Source organism: Dromiciops gliroides, chromosome 3 (genome assembly GCF_019393635.1).
Source record: "Dromiciops gliroides isolate mDroGli1 chromosome 3, mDroGli1.pri, whole genome shotgun sequence".
NCBI classification, from domain to species: Eukaryota; Metazoa; Chordata; class Mammalia; order Microbiotheria; family Microbiotheriidae; genus Dromiciops; species Dromiciops gliroides.
In genome coordinates, this window is record NC_057863.1 from 586,209,094 (window position 1) to 586,228,568 (window position 19,475).

Here is a 19,475-nt window from a genome sequence, read left to right on the forward strand (position 1 = left end):
GTAAACTTTTAAAACAAGAATTTGCTGAGAAGGTGCTGACCTGTACAAATAGAGGCAGTCCCTCACCTGAGAGATCCTGTCCCAGTGAAATCATGGGTCTGGTCCCTATCCTTAGGGACAAATGAATTGAGGGACAGGAAACTCTTTGTGGTTTAGAGTTTAGGGGGCTCAGGGAGTCAAAATGTTCATAGCTATAACAGGGGCTGTATCACATCCTCCAGCCCAATAAAACCATATGCAAAAGGCAGGGCAAGGAAAACATCACTTATGAGATGTTTGGATCTTGGGAAATAGTGGGGACACTACTTTATAAGCCCTCCATCTAAAGGTTTTGGCCAATTACTCCCTTAAATAAGTTTTATTTTCACTTCTCATGATACTTTCATGTCTATTCTTGCCTGCTCTTCATAAGGTAAAACAGGTATTGGTCTTTCCCCTTTTTGCAGATGTGAGAATTGAGGTTCAGATAGATCAATTTACTTGTTTAAGGTCTTATGGCAAAACTGTACATTCTTGTTAGCTGTGAGACTCTTAATGCCTCATTCTGGCGTTTATACCAGGGTGTTTTCACATTGCATTAGCACAGTGCAGATTTCCCAACTTCTTACCTCTATCTTACTCCTTTCCCTAACCCAGAACAGTTAAACTTTTCCCATGACCTATTCCTTGGAGACCAGAGCATGCTGGACTAGAGTAGCTGAGGTAGGTTTTCATACTATCATTCAGATACACTGAAAGTCCTAGTGTTATCATTTGCTTTTCATTGTAATATTGTTCAATTCCTTTTTCACAGTAGCTTAAGTCTCCTTGAGCTCCTGTTAATCACAAATAGGCTCAGAAATGTAAGCATCACATTTGACTGTCCAGCAAGGCCAACTCTTTCATGACTCTATTTCCTATCATTTATGCCTCTAGATTGAATTGTAAATGTAATTTCACTGACCACATAAGGACCCAAGCTCTTTATTTATTCTGGCTATTTGCTCTATAGAATCTGTATGGATTATACCTTGTTTGGATTAGAGAATATCATTCCAGGAAGTTTGGGAGTTAAAAGGGGAGATTGGATTCTTTCATGATGTTTTTATCCTCTCCTAGCTCTGGTGTCTCAGAACTCTGTCTTTCCCCAAGGTAATACAGAGGAAGAAAAGAAGGAGCTAGAAATGACTTCTGCTCTATTTTCAACTAGATCCCAGGTGAGTAGATTTTCCTTCTAAATACCATCTCATTTATCAGGGTATTGACATACTTTTCATTCTTTCTTTTTAGAATAATTTTTATATTTTATTTTCCCCCAATTAGGTATAATAATTTTATCATTCATTTTCCCTCCCCGCCCCGTCCCTCCTTGAAAAGGCAAGCAATTTGATATAGATTATACATGTGCAGTCAGGTTGACACACTTTTCATTTGTCCTTGATCTTTTTTATTCTCCCAAGTCTTCTCTGGGGATCAGATCCACAGTTATTCTCCCACAGAAGACTTCCTATTCTGTTTTTTTTTTTATTTAAGTAATAAACATTTTTATTTATAGTTTTGGGTTCCAGTTTTTATCCCTCCATCCCTCCCTTTCCTCCTTCCTCCCTGAGGTGGCAAGCAATCAGATACGGGATATGCATTTATGATATGTAAAACATTACCATATTAGTCATTTTGTATAAGAAAACTTGAATAAAAGAAAAAAACATAAAAGAAAGTGAAAAATAGCATGCTTCAGTCGGTTCCATCAATATCAGTTCTTCCTTTGGAGGTGGATAGTATGTTTCAATAATCCTTTGGGATTAAGACTTCCTATTCTTTTTTTTTTCCTTTTTGGTGAGGCAGTCGAGGTTAACCGACTTGCCCAGGGTCACACAGCTAGTAAGTGTTAAGTGTCTGAGGCTGAATTTGAACTCAGGTCCTTCTGACTCCAGAGCCAGTACTCTATCCACTGCGCCTCCTAGCTGCCCCTTAGACTTCCTATTCTTAATGATGAGATTCATAGATTACTAGAGTTAGAAGGGAATGTAGGGAGGATATAGTCTAATCTCCTCAGTTTGACACACGAGGAAATTAAGACACAGAGGTGGAGTGGCTTGTTTATGTTCACTACTTAAAGATTTGGGACTTTTCACATCTGCTTCTGCTTCCTGTTGCAGTGGGCTTTCCACCACACCATAGGACTCACTCTATGAGGAATTCTTCCCACTTGACTAATCATTTCCCTCATTGTCCTTTTTCCACGTATATCCACTATGGATTTAGTACTGAATTAAATACTATGAGTCCAGCAAGTGTTAGACCTGATCCCTGTCCTTCAGGAGTCACATTGGGAAGCAATATACATATAAACACACAAAAGGAATACCATTTCTTTTTTTTTTTTTTAAATAAATATTGTTTTATTGAAAATTCCCTCTCAAGGTAAGCAATGACTTTTGTTGTTGTTGGTTTTTTTTTTTTTAGGTAGGGCAATGGGGGTTAAGTGACTTGCCCAAGGTCATACAGCTAGTAAGTGTCAAGTGTCTGAGGCCAGATTTGAACTCAGGTCCTCCTGAATCCAAGGCCGGTGCTTTATCCACTGCACTACCTAGCAGCCCCGTGGGATACCATTTCTTAAACTTGAAAAGTTTAGGTAATAATAGTAATAGAAGGGTACATGATTCATCACTGAGACATGTAGCACAGACACAAGTTGAGTCTAGAGAAAGGAGAGGTCCTTGTGGGAAAGAGGGATCAGGGAAGACTTCCCAAGGGCGGTAGTATTTAGACTGACTGTACTGAACATTTCAAACGGAATATCTCATTGACATCTCAAATATGGCATGTCCAAAATGGAAATTGTTCTCTTTGCCTGCAAACATTCCCCTCTTCCAGACTCCTGTATTTCTGTTGAGGTACCACCATTTCTCTAATCTTTCAGGTTCATAACTTTTTGGTATTATCCTCAACTGTACTGTTATCCTCACTTTACCTTGTCCTATGTATCCAGGTTATTCTCAAATCTTAATGTTCCTATCTCCATATCATCTCTTGATGCTGATCCCTTTTCACTACTCATGCAGCTGGGCAGCTAGGTGGCACAGCGTATAGAGTGCTGGCTGTGGAGTCGAGCACCTGAGTTCAAAATCTCACCTCAGACACTTATTAGCTGTGTGACCCTGAGCAAGTCATATATATATCATGCCACTGGACTCAGATGGTTCTGGAAGAGAGATTGAGGTTGCTGACTTTGCATAGCCCTCCCTCACTTCTGTTCAGTGCAAGTCATGACATCACCCTGATATCATGATCCTCTTCTAGAACAAAGCACAAACAACCACAACAACTACTCATGCAGCCGCTCTCTTCAGTCAGCTCCTATTAACTCTCTTATTCATCACACCTAGACTATTGCCATATCCTCCTAATTGATCATTACAGGTCTCTCCCCTTGCCAGTCCATCTTCCACACTGCTTCCAAAGTGATTTTCCTTAAAACACATATGACCCTATTTCTCCTCTACTCATTAAATTCCAGTGGCTCCCTATTGCCTCCAGGATCAAACATTAACCTCTCTATTTAGCCCTTATGGCCCTTCACAATCTGACCTCAACCTCTCTTTCCAGTCTCGTTGGACATTTTTTCCCTTTCTACATTCTATGATCCAGTCAGATTGCCCTTCTCTTGGTTCCTCATATAAAACCCTCTATTTCCTATGTTAATGCCTTTACCCTGGCCATCCTTTGTGATTGGAACTTGTTTCCTCTTCACCTCAATCTCATAGAATCCTGCTGGCTTTGTTCTTTTGAGAGTTGGCTCAACCCCTCCCCCCCCCCCCCCGCAGGGCAATGAAGGTTAAGTGACTTGTCCAGGGTCACACAGCTAGTAAGTGTCAAGTGTCTGAGACCAGATTTGAACTCAGGTCCTCCTGAATCCAGGGCCCCCTTAAGCACCACTTTTTACATGAGACCTTTGCTGCTATCTCCCCAACTGCTGTACCCTCCTTCCCAAACTTCCTTGTATTCATTTGGTATTCATTCTCTTTATGTTCATCTTCTACATATTTATGTACTTGTCTCCTCCCTTAGAATATGAGCTCCTTTTGAGTAGAAGTTGGTTGTTTGATTCTTTGTAAAAAACCCCCATCTAGCCCAGTGTTTAACATATGGCAGGGCCTTAATTTTTGTCTGTTGATTGGTTTATGGATGAGTGAGTAGGGAGTTATGGCTGGGAAATATAGGGCATGGCATCCCAGACAGAAACATATAAACAAAGACTTGGAAGGAGGAAGGGAAAGGAAGGGACTAAGCGTTGATATAGCGTCTACTGCTTGTCTGACACGGTACAAAGTGCCCTAAAATCTCATTTGATTTTCACAAAAATGCTGCAAGCTAGGTGCTGTTATTTATCTCCATTTTTACAGTTGAGGAAACTGAGGCAAACAGGTTAAGTGATTTTCCAAGGGCTTCAAGGGTAGTATGTGTTGAAGGCTGGAATTGAACTCAGGTCTTACTGACTCCAGGCCCAGTGCTCTACACATGGTGTTACTTAGCTATTTCTCAGTAGAAAGTTTATGTACTGTTTCTGGAAGCCAGTGATGAGGTTGATTTGACTGATTCGTTTGTGAAAAAGAGACTGTTAGGCTCCTTTCTTATTGGCCTGGGAAAAAATATCTAAAAAGGCAGTTCGGAGGGGAGGGAGCTTTGGACCTAGAGGTCTCTCATTATTTTCAGGACCCCAATATTATGGTGAGCCACCCAATTAACTGTCCCTATATTAAATTTGGTCCTCATATTAGGAAATTGTGCTGGCAGATGAGTCATCAGCATGGTTACTGGAGCCAGTAGGATGATAGGACGAATGCAGAATAGAGAGGCCAAATGTGAAGTGGGTGCTAGTCACCTGGTAAGTCAAAAGTGATTCCCAGGTGATGCTGGGTAATATCAAGATTTGGAAAGGGTATTAATTATAAAGAAGATGGCATATACTTAAGGGGGAAAATAGCAAAAGCAAAAGTGTGTTTTTAGAAAAAGAACAGAAAAAGATTAGTAGATTAGTGGTTTGAAATTGTTACTGAGGAGCAAGTAGGAGGCTGATCACTCTGTTGTTGTTGTTTTTTGTCCTTTGTACCCAAAGAGGACTGATGATATCACAACATTGGGGTCACGTTTATGGTGTGTCTGACTTTGGATGATCAGTCAATATGAGCTCAGAAAGCTCTACTGCAGGTCAGGTATAAATAGTCTGTTTGAACATTTGGGATGGAGATGTCTCTAGATTTGAGCATCTCATGTTTGTACTACTGTGATTCTGCTTTGTTCTTAGAGCACAGCATCTTCTTTGATGTGAGCATGTCATGTTGGGTAGTCTTGTGCTAGTCTTTTTTGTGTTTTACAATCAACACTCAAGTTCTTCAGAGAGATCTTAAGAGTGTCCTTGCATTGCTTCTTCTGACATGGAGGTCTTCTGACCTCCATGTGAGGTCTTGCCTAGTGCAAGTTTACTTGGTCTCTCCTTGTACTATTGTATTAGAGCAGTGAGAAAAACTAAGATTTGGATATAAGAGGGTAAGTAGGTGATAGGATGTCATTAGAGAAGGACAGGTTCCTATTAAAGTACAGTGATAAATGGGAACAGATGTGAGTAAATTTCACTCTAAATAGAGGTTTTCCTTCTCAGAACAAAAATGGCTCCAGGGAAATGGTACCCAAGATAAGTAAGATGAGATAGCCACAAGAGATAGTAAAAGAGAACCAATTTTATCCTTGCTAAATTCCTACTACCAGGCTCAGTTGAACTGTGATACTGAAAGAAATGGCAGATAAAATTCTAGAGCTACTATCAGTGATCTTTGAAAGATTGGCAGGAAAGTAGGTATACCTCAGCTTTGGAGAATGGCAACACCTCCCAGTCCCCCTCAATTTTCAATAAAAATGGAGAATTGTAGACAATGAGCTTGACTCCTGTTCTTGGCAAAAGTTTCCAATATTGTGTTAAAAAGATGTCACCTGGGAAGGAGGTTTCTAGTGGAGACCCTTTGCTAAGATCTATGTTGGTCCCCCTGCTTTTTTTTTTTTTTTGGTCCCCTGCTTTTAATTGCCTTGGATAAAGGCATAGATAGAATACTGGCCAGGTTTGCAGATGAAACAAAACTGGGAAGGATGGTTAAAATATTAGATGGTAGAAGTTATGGTTTTTAAAAATCATGATAGGGCAGCTAGGTGGCGCAGTGGATAGAGCACTGGCCCTGGAGTCAGGAGTACCTGAGTTCAAATCCGGCCTCAGATACTTAACACTTACTAGCTGTGTGACCCTGGGCAAGTCACTTAACCCCAATTGCCTCACTAAAAAAAAAAAAAATCATGATAGGCTGTAATGTTTTCCTGGAGGCAGATAGATAGTACAGTGGATGGAGTACCCTTCCTGGAAAATTCATCATCCTGAGTTTAAATCTGTCCTCAGACTCTTATTAGATATGTGATCTGTGGCAAGTTACTTAACCTGTTTGTCCTAGTTTCTTCATATGTAAAATGAGCTGGAGAAGGAAATGACAAACCAATCCTATATCTTTATTTAGAAAATCCCAAATGGAGTCACAATGAGTCAGACATAACTGAAACAATTGAATGACAACAACAAAACCATGTTTTCTTAGCAGTAAGGTGAGATATTAATGTCAAGCCTACAAAAGCCAGCTTCAGAAATACAAAGTAGGGTCAGTGTGGTTGAACAAAAGTTTGAAAAGGCCCTGGGGTTTGTTAGTAGATTGAAAGTTCCATGTGATGCAGCAATATTATGTTACAGTCAAGAAAGCCTGTGTGATCTTAGACTGTGGGAAGACAGGCCTGGTGACCCACTGTCTAATGAGGAGTGTGGACTAATGGATCTCATAAGATCTCTCCTAGTTTTTACAATTGTTTTTCTTTAGGTTTAGGTCTCTTGGAGATTTTTTTGTGTCACTGCAAGAGATCCTCCTGCCCTGAGTATGCGACAATTTCAGGCTGTTATATTTGCTTTTTTCTTTCATTTTTCTTCCTAAGCATCTCAGATGAAGATAAAAGTTGAGCCACTAGCCTTTGCTATTAAGTCAGAGGAATGGAGGTTGTGCTGCTACCCTTTGGCCCTGTCCTGTGCTTTTGACACATAGGATGTTATCATGAAGCTATCAGCTTCAAAAACTTCTGCATTGGTGGGGATTTCTTCATTTGAAGCATTGATTCTGTTGCTATCCTGAAGCACAAGGAATCTCTATTATCAGCTGGGCAAACCCACAAGGGTCGTGCTTCTTTCAAGGCCTGGTTCCAATGCTACTGCTTCCCTCCAGAGGGAATCAGATTGTGAAAGAGAAATCTAAAATAGTTACTGGGAAATTGAAATCATCTTTGTGTACTTGGTTCTTTGGTTAGTTTATTTAGCCCTAACCTCTCTCCTGAAATATTACACTTCAAATTGCCTCCTGGACATTTTGAATTGGATGGCCTACAGCCATCTGAAATGCAACAAACTGAATTCTTTAACTCAACAAAGTGAACTTCTTATTTTTCCCCCTCAAACCTGCCTTTCTTCCTAACTTCCATAATAATAAATTAACTTTTATATAGTGCTTACTATGTACCAAGCACTATGGCTAAGTGCTTTACATTTATCTCATTTGGTCTTCACTTTAGCCTTGAGAGGTAGATGCTTTTATTCTTTTTAAATTTTATTTACTTATTTTTTGTGGGGCAGTGAGGGTTAAGTGACTTGCCCAGGGTCAGACAGCTAGTAAGTGTCTGAAGACAGATTTTAATTCAGATCTATTGCTGTTGAGATCACCCAGACTTGCATTCTAGTTGTTATCTTTACAGATCAGATGCCATCCTTGAATCATCCTTGTCTTTCACATCACCCCTATCTGATTTGTTATTAAGTCTTATCAGTGCTACCCTTGAAACTTCTGTCATATATGTCCCCTTCTCTGTGCTGACACCGTCATGGTATAGGCTCTCATCACTTCATAACTGGGCTACTATAATAGCTTGCTGGCTGGTTTCTTTGTCTTTTCTTTGTCTCAGGTCTCTCTCCATTCCAGTCGTCCTCCAGTCAGCTATCAAAGGGATCTTCCTAAAGCAAAAAGGTGACCATGTCACTCTCCTGTTGTGTAAACTCCATTGGTACTTCCAGGATCAAATAGAAAATCCTCTATTTGAATTTGAAAACCCTCATTACCTGTATATAGTCCTTCCTACCTTTCCAGTATTCTTATACTTCACTTCCCTTCACATACTCTGTATTCCAGTGACACTAGCCTCCTTGCCATTCCTTGCACAAGACACTCCAACTTCTGACTGCATTTTTACCAGCTGTCCCCCATTCTGTGACTCTTCATCCTTGCTTCTTCTCTTCTTTGACTTCCTTCATATCTCAGCCAAAATTCCTTCTGCAAGAAGCCTTTCCCCCTTACTGCTACTACAGTCCTCTGAGATTACCAAGTTATTCAATGATATATCTTGTTCATACATATTTTTTTTTTTGTAATCCCCCCCACCTCCCCCTTAGATTTTGAGCTCCTTTAGAGTAAGGATTTGGTAGAGAGGTGATGTAGTGTACAGCACTGCGCTTGGAATCAGGAAGTTCAAATCATGAGTTCAAATCTGGCCTCATAAACTTAATAACTGTGTGAGCCTAGGGAAATCACTTAACCCTGTTTGCTTCAGTTCTTCAGATGTAAGAGTTGGAGAAGGAAATGGCAAACCACTGCCAGTATCTTTGCCAAGAAAATCCCAAAATGAGATCATGAAGTCAGACACCATTGAACAACAGCAGTGACAACAGTGTAGGGATTGCTTTTTTTGTATCCCCAGTACTTAACACAGTACCTGGTATATAGCAAGTGCTTAATACATGCTTGTCAGTGACTAGCTGACTTGAAACACTTGATAAGTGAAGCTAGTAAGAGAGTACCCAGTTTTTCAATGAGTTCTTCAATGAACCAGATGAACTGCTTCTTGCTGTAATACCTTCATTAGCAGATATAATTTCTGAGCCATTATCAAAGATCTTTAAAAAGATGTGGGGAGCGGGGGCAGCTAGGTGGCGCAGTGGATAAGGCACTGGCCCTGAAGTCAGGAGTACCTGAGTTCGGGTCTGGCCTCAGACACTTAACACTTGCTGGCTGTGTGACCTTGGGCAAGTCACTTGGCCCCAATTGCCTCACTTAAAAAAAGAAAAAAAAAGATGTGGGGAGCAAGAGAGGTACTATATTAGTAGAGGATGTGTTAGCCTGGTTTTCAAAAATAGGGAAGAGGGTAGAATCTTCAAACTCTACGCACATATCTTCACCTTGATTCCTTATAAAATAATAAGCTGAATTATTAAAGAAATGATTCTTTAGAAAGAGCTGTGTTCACCAAGAACAAGCATTACTTCATGAACAATATGTCATCCAAAACAGATCTCATTTTCTTTCTTGTTTATCTGAAGATGATGATCAACGGCGTGCTGTGGACAAAGTCTTACCTAGGTTTTAGCCAAATAGTTAAGAAAGTGTCTTGAACTAGCATCAATAAGGTGGAGAAATTTAGGCAGTATTATAGTACTGGTATGTGGATTCAATGAGATTGAATACCTGACCTCAGAACGTAGTAATTAATGGGTTGATATGAACTTGAAGGAAAGTATTTAGTCAAGTGCATGCCCCCATGTCTCCTGAAGATTTCGCATTGGCCTTTTGTCTAACAGGGCCTGAATTTAGCACCTTTATCCGTCCCTTGGAAGTGCGATTGCTTGTTTTCCTCTGCCTTGTCAGATCAGAAGTGCACAAAATACTTCAGATGTGGCGTGCTTATGAGATTTATGGATGATGTCTGGCTCAGAGGGTTAGCTAATAGCCAGGATCCAAAAGGATCTCTATACCCTAGAATGCTGGACTGAATCTAGTTAAAGAAAATCCAATCGAGATAAATGTAAAGTCTTTCACTTAAGCATAATAAATCAAGATTACAAGTAAAGGGTGGGGAGGCATGATTAGATGGCAATTCTGAAAAAGAGATCTTGGGGTTCTAGTAGATGACATACTTACTATGAATCAGCAGTTTGATTAACTAGACTTGCAGTAGCTAGAATAGCTATGAAGGTCTTGGGCAGCTTTAAGAACATTAGAGCTTCTAAGAATAAGGAAGTGATCATCCCACTGGAGTCTGCTCTTGTGAGACCTTAGCTGGAATGTTGTATTCACTTCTAGATACTATGGGAGCTACTGAGGTCACATGGTAAGAGAATTTAGATAAAGAAGAGGAAGGTCCCAGACAGCCTTGATTTTTATCCACAGTTGGGGGCATGATTTGCATTCTGAACCAGGGAAGCACACAACCTTTCATCTTTTGTCACTAAGGTTTTGTCCCCTGTGGGAATACTCTCACTCCTCACTTCTGCCTCTTGATATGCTAGCCTTTTAAGGGTAAGGTCAATAGGTGTCTCCTTAGAAAACTTTTTCTCAATTTGCCTATCTGTTCTCCTTTCTTCATACACCCCTCAGCCCCTTGGTGACAACCCCTCCTCCTCCCTGACATGCTCCTGTCCCCCAATTCACATGTATGCACTTAAATGTGAACATACTGTGTCCCACTAATGGAGTGGAACCTTTTTCTGTGGGCAGGGATTCTTTAACGTTTGTGTTTGTATCCCTAGCACCCAGCATAATGCCAGAACAGAGAGGGTACTTAATAAATGCTTGGTGATTAAATGGGGTGGTGATTTCCCTTACTATTATTATATTTTGTCTATTCTTGTATCATTGTTAACCTTTATTTTATGAACTTTAAAAAACTTAATAAAAACAAACTTTAAAATTGTTTCATTTAAAATTAGAATTTTTAGGGCAGCTAGGTGACGCAGTGGATAAAGCACCAGCCCTGGATTCAGGAGGACCTGAGTTCAAATCCAGCCTCAGACACTGGACACTTACTGGCTGTGCGACCCTGGGAAAGTCACTTAACCCTCATTGCCCCGCAAACAAAACAAAATAATAATAAAATTAGAATTTTAAAATGTTACTCACTTTTCCTTTTACAGTTATGTAATGCTCCTGTCTCTTTCATTGTTTTGTAGATTGAAGCCTATTTTATCAGATACCGTTACTGCCATTCCTGCTTTTTTGCATCATCTTTGTATAATATATTTTATACCAGTGTCTTAATTTTAATCTAGCTATATCCTTTTTAAAAAAATAAATAAATTCACTTTCTGTAATCAAAATGTTTGTTGGTTTTGTATCTGCCTCTCTCAGTATTCCTTTTTGCCCTCTACTTATTTTTCATCCATCTTCCATTACATAAACATAGATTGTCCCAAAGGCATAGTTTTGGAATTTCCTCTTTTCTCTCCCAATATTCTCTTCCTTGGTTATTTCATATCCTTCTGTTCAATAATCACTGATGATTCACATATCTGTATGATCAACTTCAATTTTTCTTCTTAAATCTAGTTCCATGTCTCCTACTGTTTATGCGATAGCTCCCCCTGGATGTCTTTCTTGTTGGTATTTCAAACTTAATGTAGCCAAGATGGAACTCATTATTCTCTACTCCTCCCAACCTCCCTGCCTTTTTACACTCCCATCCTCTCATGCAGGTTTGAAGGTGCTCTTATGCAGTTATGCAGACTTGAACCCTGAGTCATTTTAATATTTCCTCTCTCAATCAGCTTTCAAAGCTATCAATTCCGCCTCTCCAGTAGCTCCACATATATTCCAATTTTTCTAATTCCGCTTCTATGATGAATTTGCCCCTTATTCCATCTTGTTTGGGAAGTTATAATAGACTTTCCCCTCTATAGAATGTTTCACATAGTTGTGAAAATAATTTTAAGGATCCCTTTTGCCTCATGATATAGTACAATTCTTGGCTTGGTATTTGAGGCCAGCTACAATCTGCCTCTACCAGAGCTCTAACCAGGTGTCTTTGCATCCAAGGCAAGCTGTAAAAAGCATACGCTCAGGTGTGGGTAGGGAGGGTAGATGGGAGACATGACCAAGATTCTGGGACATTGATTCCAGGTTGATATTGGAGCTCAAGGAACTTACCCTGGCCTGTCAGATTGTAGCTTTCCATTGTAACTTATTATCTTTACCTATTAGATGCCAAGCTTTGTTGTTTCTATTCCAATTAATGGCTGCAAGTATTGTTGGTACTCTTTAAATTTGACACCCTGGTTATTTTGACCTAATGGTAGCTCTGAGCTCCAATATAATGTTTCCAGACTAATTTCATATTTTTCTTTTCTTATTCCACATTCCACTAAGATTGGACTCCTCTCTTCCTTGAATTTCCATGCTCAATTGTTGCATTTGCTTTAGCTGGTCCACATATCTGGTATGCCTTTCAGGGCTCATTTTATATACTGTCTCCTTTGTTTAACCTAGCTTATTTCTTCTAAGTAATGACCTCCTATACCTCCTTGAATTTCCTTAAGTATTTCTTTTATCTGCCTGTTGTATTTATCATTATACATGCTTTTTCCCTTCTAGTAGATGTGAGCTTACAAGAATACATGATTAGGGGCGGCTAGGTGGCACAGTGGATAGAGCACCGGCCCTGGAGTCAGGAGTACCTGAGTTAAAATCTGGCCTCAGACACTTAACACGTACTAGCTGTGTGACCCTGGGCATGTCACTTAACCCCAATTGCCTCATTAAAAAAAAAAAAAAGAATACATGATTATTTCTTTGTACACAGTAATTAAGTAATACATCTTCATTGAATGTGAACCAATGTTTAGGATTAAAGTATATGATTCATTTGAGCCTCGTGTTGATTTTTGTTTGTTTGGTTTTTTGTTTGTTTTTGTTTTTTTTGCGGGGTAATGAGGGTTAAGTGACTTGCCCAGGGTCACACAGCTAGTAAGTATCAAGTGTCTGAGGCTGGATTTGAACTCAGGTCCTGAATCCAGGACCAGTGCTTTATCCACTATGCCACCTAGCTGCCCCTAGAGCCTCATGTTGAAAGCTGATTCTTTAGGGAACACTTTGGTGATAAAAAATAAAATTACTTCCTTGCTAGAATGCCTGATACAAAGTGATATATGCAATACCATTTTCCCTAATAAATACTTGTTAAGGAGTATTGAAAATCTTAAAAGCTGTGAGAACCATTCTATAGATATCCTTTCAATTCTGTGTTTCCATGATGGTCTATGCAAGGACAGATAGCGACAGTCCTTGGCTGAGGTAGAGTGTGTTTGTTGTTTCAGGAATCAGTGACATTCAAGGATGTGGCTGTCAACTTCACTCGGGAGGAATGGGGGCAACTGGATCATTCTCAGAGAGACTTGTACAGGGATGTAATGTTGGAGAACTATGGGAACCTTGTATCCATTGGTAAGGACAATTTCCCTCTGACTGAGAACCTGTCCATTGGAGTGTCTTCACCATATTATTTCCTGAAACTCTTTTGGGTGTCTAAAGTGCTTATCCAAGTTAAAATATTTAGTAATATTTAAGAATATGTGGATTGTGAGACACCCTCTGAATGCATTTTGGCCAAGAGGAAGTGTTTCTTCCTCTTATTCCCAGATGAAATAGCTTTGCTCCACATAACTTAAAAGTTAGCAGTAACTTCACTATGCTGACCCTGAGATGACACCCTACTTGCTTTTTGTTTGCCTAGGCCAGAGATTCTCTAATATTCCAGAATGGATCCTAGTCTCTTGGTAGAGAGGTCAGATGAAATTTTCTTCTGAAGCCCAATCAGTTCTTTTTTTTTTTTTTAATTTTTGCAGGGCAATGAGGGTTAAGTGACTTGACCAGGGTCACACAGCTAGTAAGTGTCAAGTGTCTGAGGCAGGATTCAGGAGTACCTGAGTTCAAATCCGGCCTCAGACACTTGACACTTACTAGCTGTGTGACCCTGGGCAAGTCACTTAACCCCCATTGCCCCGCCAAAAAAAAAAAAGAGAGAGATAGGGTGTAGGTTTGCATTCTCAGATGGTTGTCTATCTACTACATTTTCCCACTTCTATCCCATGAGCAGGGCTTCCAGTTTCTAAACCAGATATGATCTCCCAGTTGGAGAGAGGAAAGGCACCATGGATGCCCGAGGAAGAATTCCCAAGATACACTCGTCTAGGTGAGTGAATGATGGTCATGCAGAAAGAAGTAAGCAGCAACTCACTTTTTCAGTCATGGATCAGCACTTTTGGAATTTTGGACATAGACTCTCAAGGGGCCTTAGGCCTGTGGGTAAGGTCTAGAGGTGTCTAGGGTGAATTGCCTCATGTTTTCTCCTCTTTCACTTTGTTGATACTGATATCCCCTCTCATATTTCAAAAGTTTCTTTTAATTTAAAATAATTTAACAACATTAATGAAAATAAACATTTGGGTATACAAAGAATAAGGATTCTATATTATTTAGCAAACTTCCATTACAATTTATTTAAAAACTGTATATCACCTTTAACAATATAGGAGTAAAAACACGCTATTTACTTGTGTAATGTAAATTTACTTTTGTAAAAAGCATGCCATTTACTTTTGTGTCTATTTCTGAATTGTCTTCTGTGTATTTTTTTGGTTGCTGTTGCTTTTATTGACAATGTATAGGAAACCTTCCTCTTGAGGGTTTTTGTTTTTTGTTGTTTTTGCATTTAAGGTTACCAGTTTAACTGCTCAGGATATCCATTAGTTACCCTTGTTCTTATTACATGAATGGGCAACCTTTTTTCCATCCACACATTTTTAGGATGATACTCTATAAGCCACTTTTTCCACATAGATCGTTAAAAGTAGACTACAAGCAAGGTATGTCTCACCTTACATCTTTCACTGCCCTTTGAGTCACTTAGATTCTTTAGATACTATGGTCTTCTAAGACTCTTAACCAGTAACCCCCCACCCCCACCACAAATTGATATTAAAAATATATATTTTTTATGTAAGGAAGCAGGTTGGGATTTATCGAAGCATGATTGTCCACTTTTTCTCATTCAATTTTTGGCCCCACTCATGGTCCTTACTTGCCATATGTGTGTGTGTGTGTGTGTGTGTGTGTGTGTATACACACACATACACATATAAATATGCATGTATACACACACTGATATTCATATGTACACATACATACACACATGTACACTCATACATGCAGACACAGACACAGACACAGACACTCATATACTCAATAATTCTTCAGACTAGCCATTCAGCTACTTGTTGTTATGGTCAATAGGCAGTTTTCATTCATTTTTATACCTCTGGCCCGACCCCTTATGGATTATTAGGCCAGTGTCTTTTGAATAACCATGGAAATCATTGAAGAGACTGTGTATTGTTCTTGAGTTTGTGATTAAAACACCATAATATTATCTACAGATAGAAACTTTTAGGAGACCTCATTATCTGTGTTTGGATTCTGTGTAGGATATCCTATATGATGTCACACACTTTAGAACTCAGGGTGAGATTGCGATCTTCATTTCATTCAAGTCTGAAATTCTTCTCAGCTCATGGGGTTCCATGTATGCTTCTATCCTCTCTACCTTACTCTTCCCAAATATTCCCTTTGTTTTAACTGTGCTCTGACTGTTATCTTATCCCCTAATTCTTACTCTGGATTCATTTGACTTTCTTCATTTGTGATGCCCCACTAAGCAGTTCAACTAAACGTGACCATCTATATTTAAATCCTTTCCACTCTTGTTTTGTCATCATTTATGTTATCTAAGATCCTGTCCTCAGTTTATCCTCATCATTTTGTCTTTTGTACTCCTGTTCTTCTGCTGAATGCTGATTGAAAAGGTCACAACAGTGCCAATTTGATGTTTATGATGAATTTTTGATATAATTTCATTTGGACCCTCAGTTATTGTTGTTGTTCAGTTGTTCTTCAGTCATGTCCAACTCTCTGTGACACCATTTGGAATTTTCTTGGCAAAGATACTGGTGTAGTTTGCCATTTCCTTCTCCATTGGGCCCTCAGTACTACATGCCAGTTCTTTCACTCTTCCTTTGTGGATAAGCTATCTCACTTGAGTCAGTGGCTATTCATCTACTTTTCTCTCTCAATGATATTCCTGACCCCCTTTGTTTCAACAATTTTCCTATCTTTCTACTTTGCTTAGAGAATGGAGAGCTTTTGCAAGTTCTTTTGTCTCCACTACTTCATAACTCAAAACCTCTCTTGAATCTCCACCTAACTTCCCTCCCTTGTTGAAATATTTGAAGAGGACATGGCCCTTCTCTTTGCCAAAGCCAATCCTTCTACTTGTGCCCTTGATTCCCATCCTTTCCTTTGTATTTCAGGGGTACTCCCCATCTATCATTCTATCTCTTTCATTTTCAGTCTTTCTATGTACTTCTTCTCCTCTGCCTATGAACATTCTAAAATCTTCTCCATCCTTAATAAATTTTTACTTTAACCTCATGTCCTCTCAAACTATTATCTTGTATGGTTTTTTATTTCATTGTCAAACTTGTAGAAAAAATTCTCAATATTTTCTCTGTTTCCTCACCATCCATTCATTTCTCAGTCTTTTGTACTCTAGTGGCATCTGGCTCCCAAACTCTGCTGAGATGTCCCTCTCGAAGGTTTCCAGGATTCTCTTTAAACTGTCAAAATTTTTTCTCTTTTCTATTCATAACCACCTTGGCCTGTCTTAAACTTTTTGACATTTTTCACTATTCTCTGCTGCAAATTTTCTCAATTTTGCCTTCTTTGAGACTGTTCTTTTCTTTTTCACCACTTCCAGTCTTATTTCTCCTTAATATCTTTTGCTGTGAGCCCCACAGGGCTTTATTTTGGACCCCCTTGTCTTTCTGAATTCCCTTCCTCAGTGATCCCATGAATTGAAGTAACATCTTTAAGCAACTGAATCCCAAATCTCTATATCTAGTCTTAACTGCTCTCTTTACCTCTAGTCCTACATTTTCAATTATCTTGTGAACAGTCCAGAGATGAATAATATAGTGTTGTAGATATACTCCAAATCAGACAGAGTATAGTGGGATTGTCAAATCCTTAGTGCTGATTTTTTTACTTAATTATAGTAGCTGACATTTGTCCCTATTTAATTGAGTCTTATTTAGATTTGCCTCGGTGTGATAGTCTTTCAAAATCTTTTTGGGTCCTGACTCTGTTATCCCTTCTGGTTTTATTTAGTAAGTATATCTTCCATACCATTGTCCAAAACTTGATAAAATCGTTAGACTGCATTGAGTCAAGAAAAAGTGATTGAGATGTTCCAATAGAGATCTCGATTCAGTCTAATTAATCTTTGACTATTCTTTGAATATGGCCATCCTACCAGTCCTAAATTGACTTAATTGTATGATTTTCTATGCTGTATCTCTCAAAATCACATAATCTCATATTTCAAAGGGACCTCAGAGGCTAGCTATGTTGTGTATTGTGTAGACCATTGGGCTTAGAGTCAAGAAATCCTGAATTCAAAACTAGCCTCAGACACTGCCTTTGTTTCAGTTGTTTTATCTATGAAATGGGAATGATAGTGACACCAATCTTCCAGGGTTGTTGTGAAGATAAAATGAAATAATATTTGTAAAGAGCTTTGTAAACCTTAAAACATTATTTAAATGCTATCTAAAAATCATTGTCATCTTCCTCATTATTACTATCATCTACTATCACTACTACTACTGCTTCTACTACTGCTGCTGCTGCTGCTGCTACTACTGCTACTGCTACTGCTGCTACTGCCGCTGCTACCCAAATAAGAATATCCTTTCTAGCATACCTGACATTCATCTAGTCCTTTCTTTAGGACTTCCATTTGAGTCCATTAAATATTATGTGAGAGAAATCATTTGCTTTGCTAAAAAGTATAGCTAAACTATATCTCTAACATTCCACTTATGTATCAATTTACTAATCCTCTCCAAAAAGGAAGTGAGCTTATTTTAACATGATGTACTCTTGTTAAACTCATTCTTCATGTTTGTGAATGTTTCTTCCCTTTCTAGATGTTCAAAAAACATCCCTTTGATAACAAATTCTAGGATTTTGTCAAGAATCTAAGTTAAAACTTAGTCACTACTGGTATACAATGTAGGATTTTACAGTTCCTTTATTTTGGGGCAAATTGGGGCAAAAATTACTCTTCTGCAGCCCTGTAGATTCTTTACTTTTCTCCATGAGCTTTGCTTTAGTTGTATCTGCCAGTTCTTTTAGTACCCTGAGATACTGGAAAACAATTCTTGCCTCTAAAGTTATTAGAGCGAAGTGCTTAGTCTTATGTCAGTCGAATTGATAGCTCTTTAACAAACATTAATTGGAAGTTGCCTGCTAGATAAACTTAACTGAGGTCTTCTGAACATCAGTTTATTTCTGACAGACTTCCTGCCTTTGCTTGTGTGATGAAACCAACTTGTTCAGCCACTTTTATGTAGCATTAATTTCCTTCTAAAGCCCCAGTGCAAAGAGCAGCTGAGCATACCGGAGCTTTGTGAATGGGAAGCTAACAGAATAAAATTAATGGTTTTTTGGCACTTCACCTTTCCCTTGTGTCAGTTTTTAAAAGCAAGTCTTCCAGATTCATTGTTACTCTTTTTCTGAAGACTCCTGCTATTAAGAATTATATTAAATTTTCTTTCATTCCAGGATAAAAATAACTTGCCCAGCTCAGTTTTCAGACTGATCATCATTCTCCTTGATGGAGGAGACAGAATCTAGCAATTTCCTTTCTTCCAGCACAAAGGATGGGCGAATATTGACACTTTTTCATTTTTTCAGATTCTCTTAGTCAAGAGACTAGGTGTGAAATGAAGAAGTCATCTCCAAAGAAGGGAACTTGTACAGGAGTATCATCCAAGGAAAGACTCACAAAAGATGTTCCCTGGGATTCCAAGGTGGGAGAAGCTTGGGAATGTGATATCAGGTTAGAAAAGCAGAAGGGCAACGAGGAGCAGCAATTAAGACAAATAATAACAATTACTCACAGAAAAACCTTGAATACACTGAGAATGCACAAATATAATACATTCCAGAAAAGTTTCAGTCCCAAGTCCGTTTTTGTTCCAAAACAGAGAGAGCCTACAAGCAAAAGGCCTGCTAAATTTGGAATACTTCCACAGAGATTCAAACAGTTTTCAGACCTAACTAAACATATTAGGTGCTCCTCAGGAAAAAACCTTTGTAAGTCTACTAAATACAGAAAGACCATCAACCACCACTTAGATTTTATTCAACTTCAGGTCACAAATTCTAGAGAAAGTAAATCACATGAATGTAAAGAATGTGGAAAAGCCTTCAGTCGAAAGGGAAACCTGACTGATCATCAGAGAATTCATACTGGAGAGAAACCTTTCCAGTGTAATGAATGTGGGAGAGCTTTTAGCCGGAGAGGAAACCTTACTGCACATTGGAGAATTCATACTGGAGAGAAACCTTTTCAGTGTTATGAATGTAGGAAAACCTTCAGCTGGAGCGGAAACCTTACTGCACATAAGAGAATTCATAGTAGAGAAAAGCCCATTCAGTATAATGAAAATGGGGAACCCTTCAGCAATACATCAGAACATCAGA

At 38.9% G+C, this 19,475-nt stretch overlaps 1 protein-coding gene across 5 annotated transcripts in view; it reads left to right on the top strand.

Annotated features, from left to right (window-relative positions):
* The window catches only part of LOC122750563 (zinc finger protein 260-like), a 37,579-nt gene that overhangs the window by 5,122 nt on the left and 12,982 nt on the right, over window positions 1-19,475 (top strand). For 2 of the 5 annotated variants that reach the window (XM_043997311.1, XM_043997309.1), the window contains exons 3-5: window positions 1,132-1,196; window positions 13,190-13,316; window positions 13,969-14,064. In XM_043997311.1, coding sequence (XP_043853246.1) covers window positions 1,164-1,196; window positions 13,190-13,316; window positions 13,969-14,064 — 256 coding nt within the window. In that variant the 5' untranslated portion in view covers window positions 1,132-1,163. Of the gene's footprint in view, window positions 1-636; window positions 703-1,098; window positions 1,197-13,189; window positions 13,317-13,968; window positions 14,065-19,475 lie in introns of all 5 variants that reach the window. The other 3 variants (XM_043997310.1, XM_043997308.1, XM_043997312.1) reach the window with 3 other exon arrangements.